Source organism: Apteryx mantelli, chromosome 2, assembly GCF_036417845.1.
Source record: "Apteryx mantelli isolate bAptMan1 chromosome 2, bAptMan1.hap1, whole genome shotgun sequence".
NCBI classification, from domain to species: Eukaryota; Metazoa; Chordata; class Aves; order Apterygiformes; family Apterygidae; genus Apteryx; species Apteryx mantelli.
Window position 1 is genome coordinate 104,594,686 of NC_089979.1, and position 15,590 is coordinate 104,610,275.

General features: G+C 39.1%; 1 protein-coding gene across 6 annotated transcripts in view; it reads left to right on the forward strand.

Moving 5' to 3' along the window:
- Positions 1 to 15,590, forward strand: part of GRB10 (growth factor receptor bound protein 10) — a 158,351-nt gene that overhangs the window by 120,105 nt on the left and 22,656 nt on the right. For all 6 annotated transcript variants that reach the window (XR_010883417.1, XR_010883418.1, XR_010883419.1 and 3 more), the window contains 2 exons: positions 7,730 to 7,886; positions 13,754 to 13,869. Coding sequence is in view for 3 of the 6 variants with exons in the window: in XM_067291170.1 (XP_067147271.1) it covers positions 7,730 to 7,886; positions 13,754 to 13,869 (273 nt within the window). In the remaining 3 variants the exon portion in view is untranslated. The remainder of the gene's footprint in view (positions 1 to 7,729; positions 7,887 to 13,753; positions 13,870 to 15,590) is intronic.

Below are 15,590 nucleotides of genomic sequence, written 5' to 3' on the forward strand. Positions count from 1 at the left end.
TTTGCAAGAACTTTTCTACTAAACTTTTTTCTTGGAGCAAATTCAGACAATAAATAATGCATTTTGTAAGCACAGCTGAGGAAGATTGCAAACTATCTAGGGATAAATTACACAATAAAATATATGAAAGATAAAGGTTAATGCCAGTGACGTGACTTAATGTCTTTCATTACATAATCAAAGGAGTGTAACAGCGTCTCTACCTATCTCTTCTTCCTTTCATAAAGGATCTAGAAATTAGGAGGGATTTTTGCATGAAAAGCACTTGCTGTTGGGAGGAGCTACGTGGAGCGAAGGAACTCATTTACAGACTCATAATCAAAACTAATGGAAAATGCTGGGTGGGGAAGGACATGGGCAAAGATGACAAATGGGATGTGGCCACATAAAGAGGCTGGACCCCCAGTTTTAGGACTGGGTGAGAGCTGGCTGTTGCTGCGCTGCCTTTCCAGTTCTACAGATTGATACCATTTCAGAGTGCATCTAAATTCCTTCTGAAGCTTTCTCACTTTGATTGTCCTGCAAATACCCAGGAGCTTCAGCAAAACTCATAGATGCATATTGTTACTCTGTAACAAGGATGGAAAATTAGTCTTTCTCCTTTTACCTAAAAATCAGCGGCAAATGAGGAATAAAGTGAGAAGACGTGAAAATGTCAAATTGGTCAAATGACTTATTTGAACATGTGAGCAATAAACCAAGGTGAGAAAGGGAGTATGTGAAATAGCTTTTGGAGATACTGTCACAAAAGCAGTGTGTTGTCTATCTGTAGGCATGTATCACTTATAACTGCATTCTCCTATTTATAAAATAGAGAAATTATAGGGTAACTGACTTACAGTTTCCAAACCTTCAGTCTCCAAGTATGTGAGTACATGTTGGAATAAATCTCTTCTTCATGCAGGCAGTGCTCATGTCTTGAAAACGTGCTCTGTACAGCCTTCTCGTAAAAGTACATTGCGCAGTTCACACCTTTACATGTAAACAGCTGGGCTTTTTGAAGAAGCTTCAGTGCAGTTATTATGCAAGCCTAAGCCTATACAGACTGTAATAGTAGTTGAAGTTCTGAGAAGATACAAACAGATAATGAGTATAGATTTCATCAAGTGTCTCCAAAGCAAATAACCGCTTTCGTACATGAGGCTGAAAGAGAGGAGGAAAAAGGCAACCATTTTGTAGAGGGGAAATAAAATAATGCTAGAACTTTGGTTTGTTTTCGCTATATTCTGGCCTTAACCTTTAATAGTACTTTAGGTTTTCATTGTGTAAGTTCTTTTAACTGTTCTCTGTGCATATGCAACATCACACACTTCAGATTTTTTTTTTTTTAAGCTCAAATGCGAACAATTGCAATGTGTAATTATGCCAATAGTGCAGAGAGACGTGTTTGCTTGATTAGTCACTGAGGCCTGAATTCAGCCAATATAGCTTAAGGCATTCAACTGAAGTCCGGAGTTAGGAGCCTAGATTCCCTCTGCAGTTAGCAGAGACACACAAATGCCTTTATCATGTGCTTTAGATCTTAAGTTACCCCATCTCTCTCCCTTAACTACAAAAGGAATTCAACTCTCTAAAATTACCTGGGGTGAATCTGGCCCTGAATGTTGGGACGTGACCAATTCTGAAGCGCTAGCAATCCAATTATACCTGCATATTAGAATTCACTATTAATGCTTCTCTGCCCTTCTCTGCCCATACTGCTATAATTCCCCAAATCTGTCTCATTGGTACAGCCCTTGGCAAATTTTATGACTACAATGTTGGCGTATGATGATTACTGAGCATATGATGATATTCTGATTCTCCATCAAGGTCCAGTTGTTTCTCAGACTCTTGGAAATGTGTTTAAAATTTGATAACCCAGCAAAGAGGGACAGGATCAGGGTTTTATAACATTGACATATTAATCTGTTAGACTTTATTTGTTTTTAAGATTGCTGTTCCAAGTATGAAAGTCAAAGACGAAGATATTGCGCTTACAATTGCTCTCCTTTGTTGTTCATAGGCTGTTAAATGTGTACCTAAATATAGTATATGCCAAATGAGAGAGTTAATGTTGCTATGAGAACCTTAACCTCAGCATTTCCTAAGGTTTTATGTTTATATGCAGGAAAAAAGCAATGATCAAATAACTCTGAATATTTTTTTTAACAAGAAAGTACTGCCTAATGACTTGTATTTAAGTGGTACTATCTGCAATTTATTGCTGTTGCTGCTGCTATTTTTCTGAAGGGCTTTTTTTTCCTGCATGAGTAGTGTAACAGAGGAGGCGAAAAGAGCCATAGGGTTGACCTATATATTTATTTCATTGCAGCACTTGAAATTCCCTTCTCTTGCAAAGCTGCCTTAATGCTGCCAGGCAAGTAAGGGGAACTGGGTGGTACTCCAGTGGGTAGCTGTGCTTGACTGAGTTGGTGGCCTGTCAGGTGCGCACAGAGCCTGCTTACAAGCTTTTCTTTATCAAAGGTTTACCATTTCAGGAAGCAAACACTTCCTTTTTTGTTACCTCTTGAGCTAGGCAAATAGCCATTCAAGGATAACCTGCATGCAAAGCTCCAGTCTTCAGCATCTTTAAGTTGACTGATTCTAACTGAAAGCTTTTTCGCTTCCCTCTTTCTCCAGTGACTTTGTTTCTGCTCTTGTGAGCCTGTGAGCTTTGAAAATAGAAAGCTTTCTGGAAAAATGATCTCCTCATTTCCGATGAAAACTGCTAGTATAATCTCAGTGTACCAGCCTGTTATGTAGGTGCCTTCTGTAATAAATCACTTTTTCTGCTTGTGCAAGATATGTGCATTTCAATTTAATTTTCTTTTTAGTTACATCACTAATGGTATGTTTCTTATGTCTGAACAAACTTGATGAGTGAAGTCTGCGTATATGAGTCAAGACTTGCTGGTCTAATTTTCAGTTTGTGGTGCTCTTACACGCAAAATTTTGGTATGTCAAACTGAAATGACTTTTCAGCATATTTTAATGGCTTTCTGTGATTGTCATCTGTTATAAAAGAAAACATTAGAAGAGATAGTGTACTGAAACCTTTTATGTATTAAATTTCAAACAAAACACCTTCCAATAACTGGTACTCTTCTCACTATAACTTAGTCTGGAGTCATAATCCACAATTCCAAAGGCTGGTTAGCACTGATGTAATTTCTACTGTGATCCATTTCATGGACTGAAGAATGGCAAATTCGGAGCAGTTTGCTAAAAATTTTCAGCATAACTTCATTTAAGACTGTGGGGTTTTTTTTAATGATAATTGTATACAGTCAAAAGTCGTCTTTTTCAGAAAAAAAAATAGTACAAATAAAAAAGAGGAGAAGGAAGAAAGTAATGTGACTGTGACACAGCTGGGTTTGTTTTTTGTCCTTTTTCCTGATAATGTTTGGTTTACTTGATGCACACAAAATATTTCAGTTGCTACAGTGTGGTTGAGGAACTGAGACTGGAAGATGAAATAGCCATGAGGGTGCTCATGATATGTGACCCATTGTATGAAACCACTGAAGTGATGAACATCAGCGTTCTTTTAAAATTTTTATTTTTTAAGTCTTTCTGTCTTTAAAAAAGCGGGGGGAAGGGAAGAATTCTTTGCAGAACAATGGTGCAGTCTGTTATCTGCTCCTTTGCACTGTAAAGCACTGAATGTTCAGCCAATATAGTGCTCTGGTTGGCTTAGCATTCTTAACCTTAATTTTGAATAGAAGGTGCCTTGTGCTGCTGACGTAATTAGGGCCTTTTGTAAATCACTGTTGCAGGCAGTCTGCTGTTGCATTTCATTGCATTTTTTCTGAGGGATGCAGGGGAAAAGTATCAAACTAACTTTCTGAACCCCTCTTCAGGTTCAGTGTTTTCATTATTGGAATATTTTATTCAGAATGCAGTCTGCTTCATTTTCCTTTATAGATATGAAGCCCCAAATCAATTTTGCTTGTGAAACAGTCTTCCTGGTGAAGAAGTTTGAATAAGAAGCCCTTAACAGCTTAAGATAGTAGACTCTTCCAAAAAGAAAAGAAAAGAAAAAGGAAATCTGAGATGGGTGAACTAACTCACTTTATTTAAAGTCCCCTCTTTGATATAGGAATCTGCCTCTTGTCACTGAACCTGTCAGAAATTTTTAAAAGTTTGAGCTGCGGCTTTTTCGTAGAGCTGGTTTCTTAAATGTGGTTATACATCGTGCTCGGCAGTATTCCGAGGGGGACCTGCATAAAATCCTCTTATCTTTTGCGTAAACCTCTTATGGACCATTGCACTCTCTCTGCTCCGCAGAGACATGGGGCTTCCTCTCACTTCTGTCTCTCCCTTGTCCTCTATTGCAGGGTTCAGCTCAGGCCATTACATCCCCTACTGATATATTCTTTTAGATCCGTGATGTCAGTGGTGATACATAGCCTTGTGCTGTCCTTGATAGCAAACACAGCACTATTAGTAGTCCGTAAAGTTAACCTGTTCATTTCTGCATTCCCTCCCTCCACCCACTGAATTCTAGTCTATTAGCTTTAAAGGAAGCATTAAAAAAAGAAAAAAAAAATACCATTGACTCCTTGTGAATGAATGTAATGGTGTTTTTACTGCAGCTCTAATAGTAACTTCAATGCGGGAGTACTGGGAAGTTGCCTATAATGCGTAACTACTGGGAAGAAAGAGTGTGGAGTTATAGCAGAGTTGTACACAGAACAATATCAGTTTTACATCCTGTAGCGGCTTTGAAATGCTGTTGTACTTCAAGGTAGCTGCCCATCAGCTGAAGCTCAGGGCAAATAGGGAGAGGGTGGAATATTGCACATAGACCACTTTGTTTCATACCAGGGAAGCAGAACAAGTGAATATAAAAGACAGCTGCAGCTTTCTTCTGTTGGCCTTACTTCATTAAGTCCTTCCATTCTTGGGAACGGGGAAAAATGTGGTTATTGTCTTTGGGCTTTCCCTTTTCCGCATACAAAGACTTGAAGAGGCATCCTCAGCTGAACAGCTTTTCCTCTCTGCCGGGACTTGACGGTGACAAGAATCAAGTGCAACCTGTCCTATATCGCTGCCTAACTCCCTGCAAAACACCAGCTAAGGAAAAGCGCTTCCCTATGCTACAAGCATTGCGAAGGTGGTGATTCCTCTGGTGCGTGCCTGGTAGCAGCTCCCACGCACAGGCAGGGGCCGACAGCGCAGGGCCGTTCTTCCCAGGGAGTAATGAATGAATGATGTCACCGGGTTGGTTCCTGAGGCAGGAAATCCATCCGAAAGAGTTTTGTGCCAGTATGGAAAGTGGAGGCATGTGCGCAAAGTAAGCTGAAAACAGAGATGAATTCTTTCACTGCCTTCTGCTCAACTATGTCATGCCTTTTAAATCTAATGTGACAAAAAGTAGTAAAAAAAATTGAAATGGGTACTATTCCCTCCCCATTCCCCACTAAAACCAAACAAAAATACCAACTTTCTGACTTGTCAAATACTGGGTTTTAAGTTTGCTTGCACATTCAGAGAGGGAACATGAGAGCTGTGCGCCCTTGTTGTAAATCGATGTCATTTTTGTTCAGTATCTCAGGCATTCACTCATTTTCCCCTGTTCAACAAACAAGCTTCATTGTGGCAGTGTGGGCTGGTAATGCTGCTAGTACCTCAACACTGAGCTCACTCTGTGTGTGCATATAATGCACTTCTTTACTGTAAAAATGCGTGCTAATTACAGAAAATAGACTTGCCCAGAGGACAAAAAAAAATAACGGGGGCAGCCCCCCTCTCCCCCCCCCCCAACACACACAGATTTCTGTATGTGATGATGTCTGTGACTTGGGTAAGTGCGACAGGAGTGGGAGTGCAGCTGTAACATTGTACAGCATGCATACCTTCCCCAGAGCTACAGCAACCAGGATTCCCCCCCTCTGCTCCTCCCGAGCCCACTTCTGAAAGAGCTGGCTCATCCCTGCTGTCAGATGAAGCAGTTCCCTGAATGCAGGGGTTTGAGTCACTTGAGCTAGCTTAAGCTTTAACTCCTCCCTAACTGGGTTCAAATTTGTACATAGCAGTGGGAAAAGATGAGGGGGGAGGAAAGGGGGATGGCGGTGGTCAGGCGCTGGGGCTGTGGACCCGCTACACCTAGTCCCCGGTGCCGTGCCAGGTCTAACCTGTGGCACAAAGATGAGCCGCTCGCACGAGCAGCTTGGTTTCCGCTTTGTAAAATTGCTGCCGCCTGGTACCGAGGCTCGGACTGCTGAGCAGGTGCTTGGTTCAAGGAGCAGGGGGATGGAGCAAGCCTGCTGGGGAGACGCGAGGGTCAGCGGTAGTGAGCAGAGTAGAAGTTCAAGTGCTTGAGTTGCCTGTAGATGACATCAGCTGCTGCGAGGCTGGGCTATTGAGAGGTTTGGCAAAGGAATCGGGATTCAGGCAGTACGCATGCTTTTGGCTCCGGGATTTTTGCTTTCTTCTCCTTTGAACTTTTTGATTATCGGAGGATTTTTAAACATCCGTGGGTGGTCGTAAAACAAATTTCCTTTGTAATTTTTTTTTTTGTTGGGGGGGGGTGGGAATAATTTGGAAGTCTGATAGTGTGTGGGAAATGATTACATCAGTCACAGGGAGGGCTAGGATTGGTCTACACAGTGTGGTTTGATTCACTACCGCAAAGATTGCGTGTAACCCTTTGAGTGGAGCTCTGGCAGAGTTGTTTCCCTCCCCAGAAACAGTCCCCATAACAGGGGCTACGTGACAGGTACAGTACAGTGATCCACTGACACTACAAACACCCCCGAGTGTGCAGCTGTAGTCTGCAAAGGGTTGGAAGAGGCAGAGAACAAACTCTCTTTCAAGAGGCAATCTGTATTTAAAATGCCATCTTGTTCTTCTGACTGCTGCCTTTTACGTGCTGTTGAGGTAAGATTTTCCATATCCAATTACCCTCCAGGTTTTTGTTAGATTTGTCTTCTCTTGCTAGGATGCCGAATGTTTTAAACATGGAGTTAATCTAAATCCTGAACCTGCATGTTTGGATGCACAGGGAAAAAAATTTGCAGTGAGTGTGTCTCCTTTGAGCAGAACAATGCAAAGAGGAAAGCATCTGTATAAATCAGGAGGTGGGGAGAAGCTTCCTGACTTGCTCTTTCATCTCCATTAATACTTAGAATGTGCAGTATGTGCACATTTGGGTTTGAACTACGTTAAAGCGAAGATTAAAAGAGAAGCCAGGAAAGGGAGAGAAATGCGTGGACTATGCTGGCTAATTATCTGTGAGCCAACTGCAAGTGGAACTTCCAAAAGCGAAACAATCAAAAGTTAGTAGGGAACCAGAGAGCCATTTTTTAATTTTCAGGGGTTTTGGCCTGTTTCTCTGTAAATGTTCAGAGGCCTCAAACTGCATTAAAAAGAAAATTGTATTTATTGTTTGACCGGGTTTAATTTCTTTTACCTGCTTTTGCAGAAGTACTCTCTTGATATTTTGTCATGTTTGCTTACCTTATACAGCTTTATAAAGAATGTGTGCTCTCTCACTTTCTCTGTGTATGTGTTCACATTAACACTGCTTAATCTTTGTTTAGTGCAGGGAGGTGTTGGGGCAGGGGGAGGGGAAGCAGGCGAGGGGCATGCCGAGAAAGTGTTATAAAGTAAATCATACATGTCATTTGTCCTGACTGCCAAGATGCTTGCAATTGTAATGAGAAGAGGATGCTTTTCTACAGTAGCTGTGCAGTTTGCATCTTTTTGGAGCTGTTGATCTGTAAGTGTATCCTTTATGTTGCAGGATGTAAAAGTCTTTAGTGAAGATGGAACAAGCAAAGTGGTGGAGATTCTAGCAGACATGACAGCCAGGGACCTCTGCCAGCTGCTGGTTTACAAAAGTCATTGTGTGGATGATAACAGCTGGACTCTAGTGGAGCATCACCCTCACCTAGGATTAGGTAGGGAACAGTCAAAGGGGTGGCGTGGTTACCTGGGAACATAACGTATGTATAATTCATATTGATGTGCTTCCAGCTGGAACATTTTCTGGTCACTGCCTTTATCTGTAAAATTAGCCGAAGTCACATACATGCTTTTTATGTGTTACAATTTGATGTGGTAAGCATTTAAGCCATTTTAAGTCCTTTTCTTGTTTCCCTTCCTCTATTTTTATTTTATACATATACATATATATATGTATATAAATGTTTATGTGTGTATATATATATATGTATATATGTATATATTTTTTGGTCTAATCACGCTAGTGCTCTGTTACCTTGCTGTGGTTTGAAGCTATTGCAGACAAACAGCTTAGGCAAATTAAGCTTGATCCTTAGAGTCCTGGTCCTGTGAAACAGCTCAGCTCATCCCCAGCTGGGAGACCTGGGTGAAGAGCCTCAGCTCTGCATACCTACAGGAATACCTATGAAAGCTAGATGTGCTGAGGTGGGGGAGGGGGGCAGCTAAACGACTTCAGGAGGGGGAAAATGGTGGTACCACCCGTGATCCATGGGCAATTTCTGGACCAACAGTGACATCTGCTCTCCAGGCAGCAGCTTCTCCACCTGATTGAAATTAAGGTGTCATGGTTACAGTTTCAAGAAGGCAGCAAGAGGAGGAACTGTGGGGAATTAAATAACACTGTGAATTGGTTTAATTACAGTACCTGAAAGAATCTCATGTTATTCAGTCTTTCTTTTGCTGTTATTTTGTTGAACTGATTAGTTGTAGGGTTCTGATGTGCAGCTTGCAATTGCTTATTGCTGAGATACCCTAGGTATAATTCTATGTGACACAGAATAATTGCTTTAAAAAGTGTAGCATTTGGAGTATTACTTGGTATACTTCATGCTGAAATTTTGCTAGAAAATAGAGGAAGGCAAATTGTAAGCTGTGATCCTGCATTGGAACTGTGAATGCTATCTGCAGCTAATAGAGGCTTTTATGTCTAAAAATGTAATTCAGAACCCCTCTTTTCCAAAATGAAACAATTTGCTGGTAATGTAATGCCTTGAACTGATACTATTAAGCACATAAATTCACTACTCTACAGAGCAGCATTCAAAAAAAAATCTAAGAATCGTAGGATATCCTGATTGCCTAATGTTTTTAATTGGGTATCTCTCTTAATGTACAAGTATGTGGAAAAAATAAACATGGAAAACTTCTTTGTATGTGTGTATGGCATACTTTCCGTTCTGAGGACATAGGACAAGGCAAAGAATTAAGGTATAAATGACGGAGTCTTTATTTCCTTAGCTTATCATGCCACATCTGCACTTCTAACAACCTTCAAAAATTTCTAGTTTTATCAATGCTCATTAAATGACCAGGCGTTCTTTTTCTATATTCCCTTTCCCATCTTTGCTGATTAGCAAGGTATTGTGTAAACAGAAGTCTTCTCCTTTGTAACCAACATCCTTCTCCTGCCAGATTCATTCAATGATGCCACAGTTCAGTGTTTGTGACATCACAATAGCTTCCATGGTGACTAATTGTGCTGTCAAACTCTGGTGTGTGACATCTCTGAATGAATCGGGCAGGAGGCTGATTAGGAAATCAAAAGCTTCTGTTTACACACAAACAACGTGGTAATTAACAATGATGGGAAAAGAGCAAGATACTTATCAGACTGCATTTATATACGTTAGAACCTGCCTGTCTCCAAACTCCATTTCGCCTGGAAGCACAAAGCCAGGCCCAAATCATCCCTGAGAAATATGGTGTGCAGCTTACGACTTCGACTGTCATGAAACTTTTTCCATAGGGACTGCTTCAGGACCGTCCGCTGTAGACCACACAATAGATCTGGCTAGAAAGTAATCCTTTGTTTTAGAGTGTAAAAACAAAGTATTAAAATGTTTAAAATCTCAGAGAAGATGCAACGATACAAACTTTATATGTAAAGTATTTGAAAGGATGTGGACAGAAATTGGAATAGAAGGGTTCACTTCATGGGAAAAAATAACATCCAGTTTCTTGTATTTTGGGACCAAAGTATACACTGCGACATATTCAATAAATTTCAAATACCAACTTTTATCCATCCACCCAGTTTTGGTTGCTGTTGGAATTTTTTGTTTATATGGCCACATATTTCTACTCAGTAGCTTAAATGATTCCATGCTTCCCTGTGTATTTCAACTACTGTCAGATCATGGCAGTAATCTGTAAAAAAGAAAGTTAGGTGAAGTTCCTGCTAGGTGTCTGATGTTCCATATTTTTCCCTCTACAAATAAGATTGCTTATAGCACATCTGATACAGGAGAAGTATGAAACAATGATAGGAAGGTATTTATCAATGTGGAAGGAAAAATGTTTTTAGAGCAGTAAGAATTACATTACAGTAAGAAGACATTATTTCTTACTCAAGACATCCTTGACGACTTAATGCTGCAGGTGGTAATCTTGAAGCCCACCAAAAGAGACTACTTCCGAAAAGTTTACTATCTTTTTTTCCTGGTCTTGCTAATATTACTCTTATTTTCCAAAGAAGCTCAGTTTGCAGAACTAGTTCATATTTTTTCTATTAGGCAGCTTGAGGACAAGAGTAAATTTATAAAGCAAACTGCATATTCATCATTTTGGTGATTTTCTAGGTGCCACTGTTAAAAGGACCTTCCTCTGACTGGTTACTTTGCATGCATAGTCAATTGTATTCCAAATAACGCGCATGCTTGCAAATAACTTCAGACTGCTAGTGAACTGCACAAATCATTTGTGTTCTCATTGGTGGCAATGCTGTGACAATTTATCATCAGCCCAGCTTAGATTTGACATCTGTAGATGATCCGTGCTGCACTTTACCACTAAGAATCTAAAATACTTTGTGGTCAAGATTTAAGCAGTCTGTGAAACTTGAATTCATCACATTAGTTTGTTTGTAAGTAGAAATATACCTTACCTCCTCTTAAAATGTGATATTCTCCCTATATGCTACTCCATTCTTAACTATCATCAGTTTAGGAAGAAGACTGAGATCTTTGTATTGGATATTAACAGAAATAATAATAATGAAGACAGACTTTTCATGATAGTATATTTCTGGATATGGAAAGAATCCTTACCTGCCAATCTCATTTTTTTCCAGCTCATGAATTGACTGTACATCTTATTTAACATAGATGAAGTAGAAAGGAAAAGTAGGAGAGCTCTCAATTGTATGAGGGTTAGAAAAAACAATCACTGTATAGTTTCATACATAGATTTTGTTGTTTACGTGTGTATTGAATTTGCTTTGCCTTCTAAAAGAATTAGAAGTAGAACAGTTTCTTAATGGACACAACGCTTCCTAAAATATGAAAGCGAGGCAGACTTTCACACTTTTGTTCGCATGTCATTTATAGTGATTCACTAATTGGAAATTTTGGGACATGTCTACAAGTTACTCAGTGTAGAATCCAGCTCACTTTCCCATCTTTTATAAGTTGTGCACTTCTGTATAAGTTTAGATAGTAATACAAAGCAATTTCAGGGCAAAAAAAGAAGTTTGTTCTGTTCCTCTCTAGGAAGTGTGTAGAGAAGACTGAATTGAGCCTATCAGATAAACAAGGAGGAGATATTTCTGGTCACTTTAGCTGCAATGACACTTGAAAACAGACTGACCTATTGAACTTCCATGACTGACATCTGTGCTTCTAGTTTTGTAGCAAAAAGTTCAATGCAGGGCTGAAGTTGAGTTCCTGGTGCGTCAAGTGGCATTTCATTGCATTTGCACTAACCAAGTATGCAATTTCTGTGAAATGGGAGCAAACGGACTAGGACTACCTTGCTTTCTACGTGCCCATCTACATGCAGTAAATTGCTGCACCTTTTCCTCAAGTTGGCTTTCACTGTCAAAATGAAAATGTGAACATTAAACCAGCAGGAGTGCCACCACAGAATCTCAAAAGGGTCTTAATTTGGTAAAGAAATACATCTAGACCCATTACATAAAGCATCTAATAAACATTTACTGGTTGTATGTGCACAGGCTTACAAGTAAAATACAAAATAAATTGACAAATGGTGATCTATATTGCATTTCCTTAAGATAAAATACAAGACAGTTTATCTCAGCCCTTAGACAAGTGATCTTCCAATGCATTAGGAAAGCAAAGATCATAACCTTGTAAAATAACAGAAGAAGCCAGTAGCAGAACACGTGGTCTTTCAGGGTTCATACTGTGACAAAGATTCCTATCAATACAATTAAATGTGTTTTGGATGTAATTTAAAAAACAATAACTTCCTCCTCCACCAGAGGCCTATTGTCCTTACAGTGTGGAGAGAGGAGATTTGACTTAACCAGCTGCTTAAAACCATGGCAGTAGTGATAGATCAGTAGCAACACCTAAAATTTCACCTGGGAAGCCCCTAGATAATGTGGCAGTTTAGGTAATGAATGTTCAGGTGGTGCAAAATATCCTTAATTAACTGGTATTAGCAGTAGTGTACACTGGTACATTAGTTGAAGAACTGCCATTATAAAATGATATTATGGCTAATGCACTAGGAAGCAGCTCTTTATAACTGAGCAACCAAATATTAGCAATCTTCAGTGTTAACCTCTTGAAACACAGTCTATAGCAAGGCTGGAGATCCAATAAGCATGGTAAATTCTGAAGTTATCAATGAACTGGTCATGGTTGATATTCTAAATGCAAATGTTAAAGACAATGGGATCATTCAGAGATAGGCTAATTCTTCAGTCAAAGAACTTAATAATTAAAACTTAGCATCCTAATGTAAGTGTCATTCAAAAACTTGCTAGTGTTTGAGATACCAGTTACTGCTTGCTTTATATCCTGAAAATACCCCAAGAGAGTTTGCATGGTAACTTGGCATTTCCAGTCCTGAGAATGCAAGCATGTGTGAACATAAAGAAGAGGCTATCCAAACGTTTTTGGTCAGCAAATTGCATGCATTTTACGTAGAGCTTTGTGAAAGGGTGGTGGGTTTTTTTTTTTTGACCTCATTTTTTACTTTCTATTACATAAGAGATGAAAGTACTGCCTATTAGACTTTGGAAAAATACCTAAATATTTTCTTTGAAATTTTGGAGATTTGCCAACATAATGATTCATTAAGTAGTGTACAGTTGTGCCAATTCCCCTCTTTTGAGTTACTGTTTTCAGTGAACTGGATTTGTTATGCTATCTGTTCATGCTTTGATGTGCCATTCTTTTGACCAAAGTAGTAGTGGTTGTGGGGAGTTACCTTGTAACCAAATCTAGAGCAGAAAATTGCCCTGTCATGCGTACAAAACATTTGTCTCCATCAGTATTCCCGTAAAGCAGATCCTGTGACCTCTTTCATAATAAACCTCATTGTCTAGCATCTACAGTACAGGCTTGAAGTTCACCTTGAAATGAACTATTTTTATAGAATGTGGTCAAATAGGACCCTATATTCCTGTGACAGTTCAAGACCTAACAGCGGTCTTTTCGCAACTTTTTTTTTCTGAAAATTTTCTACCTTACCACTTCCAGAGCATACACCAAACATCAAAAGAAGTGATTAGTGTGTATTATTTAAGCTACTGCCAGGCAGTAAGGTACACAAACAATCTTACGTACTTCCCTTTCTCTTGAGTCTGTACTTATTAAGCCCTGATGCAGGAAATCTTTGAAGAATGCTTGCCATGTAATGTCAACTTCTTTATACTTATGTCCTAGTTCTTTTAGATACCTTGTTACAGTATATTTTAAAATGTATAAAAGGTTTATTAATTTCATAAAAGATAATAGAATTATTCTGAGTTGTTTTAGTTGTGTTCTTTGGAAGTTAGTCTTGCTTTCTTTGCTAGTTGGTCACATGCTAACCTTATGTTCTTCTTCCACAGAGAGGTGCTTGGAAGATCATGAGCTCATAGTCCAAGTCGAGTCCACAATGGGAAGTGAAAGTAAATTTTTGTTCAGGAAGAATTATGCAAAATATGAATTTTTCAAAAATCCCATGGTGAGTCTTATTACGCACCAGCTTAAACCAGAAAGAGGGATGTATTACAGGGGCAATGGGGTATGGATCTCAGTGGTAAGGAGGGGTAGGAGGACTGTGGAATCAGCCATTCCGGGGTAAAGGAAGGCACTGTACAGCACTTAACGCAGAATAACATTACTGGGCACTGTTAGGTATTAAACATCTATTTTATATATGTGTGTGTGTGTATGTGTGTGTGTGTGTGTGTATATATATGCGTGTGTGCATGTGTATATGTATATAAAAAATCTTTCCTCACAAATTTTAACCAGTGTTTAAATTCCTTGTACTCTCCTCCTAGCCCAAAAAATTCAACTGTTTTCAGGTTACCAAATATACTTGTTTCAAAACAGCTATTGCTATGTTGGAGAGTGACCAAGAGAGTGAAATCTTTGTTGGTTTGAAAAAAAAAAAGCAGAGGTGCAATTTACTCATTATCTTCAAAGATCCTTGATTTGAAGCAAATTGATGAAATAGTGTGCAGTATCCAGACCTTTTAATTTCTGCCAGTAATAAAGAAACCTCTGGATAACCCCTAAGACAGTTATTACATGCAAGTAACTCCCAGTTTATCATTATATATGTTGAACAGTGATTCACCTATGGCTGTGTTTTACTAGTGTGCTCTCTCTTCTTTACTGTTCATAGTAACTCACCTCTTCCATTTCCTCATGTCTATCCGTGTTGGAAAAGTAAGTGGTATTATATGGCATAGCTGTACTCAGCCCTGGTTTTATAAGATCCTTAAGATGTTGTAATTTTTAACTGTTTGCAGTGTAATTGCTTATTTGGTGATTATTTTTTACATTTTATCTAAACAATCAAGTGGGAATGGGCTAGTGATGTGAACCTGTGTCAGCTGACACAATCCATCTTGGTAGTCAAAGGAAGGAGAATCCAAGGAAGATTTGGGTTTGAACAAATTTTGGGTCAGTCTGACATTTGTAGAGAAGATACGTGTGGTCAAATGAAAACTCACTGCTCAAGTAATTGCAGATGAGAAATTACTGCCTTTCCTCATGAACACACTAGTGCACAACTGCTGTATACTCATATGTGTATTTGCACATACATTTGTCATCTGCAAATGCTTGTTTAAGAACCTGTGCTTTGAATTACTGTTGGAAACATTCCTGTGCATGGCATGCTAGTAATCTTGCACTTCTGTTGAACTTCTCAGATGATAACCTATGAACATCCGAGTGTTTTACAGAAATTTTTATATTGTAAGAACTAGCACATTGGTTTAATGTGGTATACTTTAATTAATAACAGAGTATGGGAGTAAAACCCAGAATGTCTGGCAGTCAGTCCCAGGCTCTTGCAATCAGCAAATAAATCATTCTTTTGGTTTAGGAATGCAATGGCTTGCTACCCATTGCATTAGCTATTGCCATATGGCACTGTTTCTACTCAAAGAAGCTGGTGAATGTTAGCTTTCATAATTCATCTTGCAAGTTACCTGGCAGAAAGGTGATTCCTTTTCAGCCCTTCTCTTCCTGCCTTAAGGAATGGAATTTATATGGCCTGAAGAGTGATGGATGTTCTAAACTAAAATCATTTTTGTTGTGATTCATCTTGTTATAATCAGTCATTGTTTTATCTCATGCATTTCTGCATGTCTTCAGCCTTCAAATAATGTTTAAAAACTTCAAGAGTGATTTAATGTAATTGCTGTATATAGTAAGTTCAGTGTACCA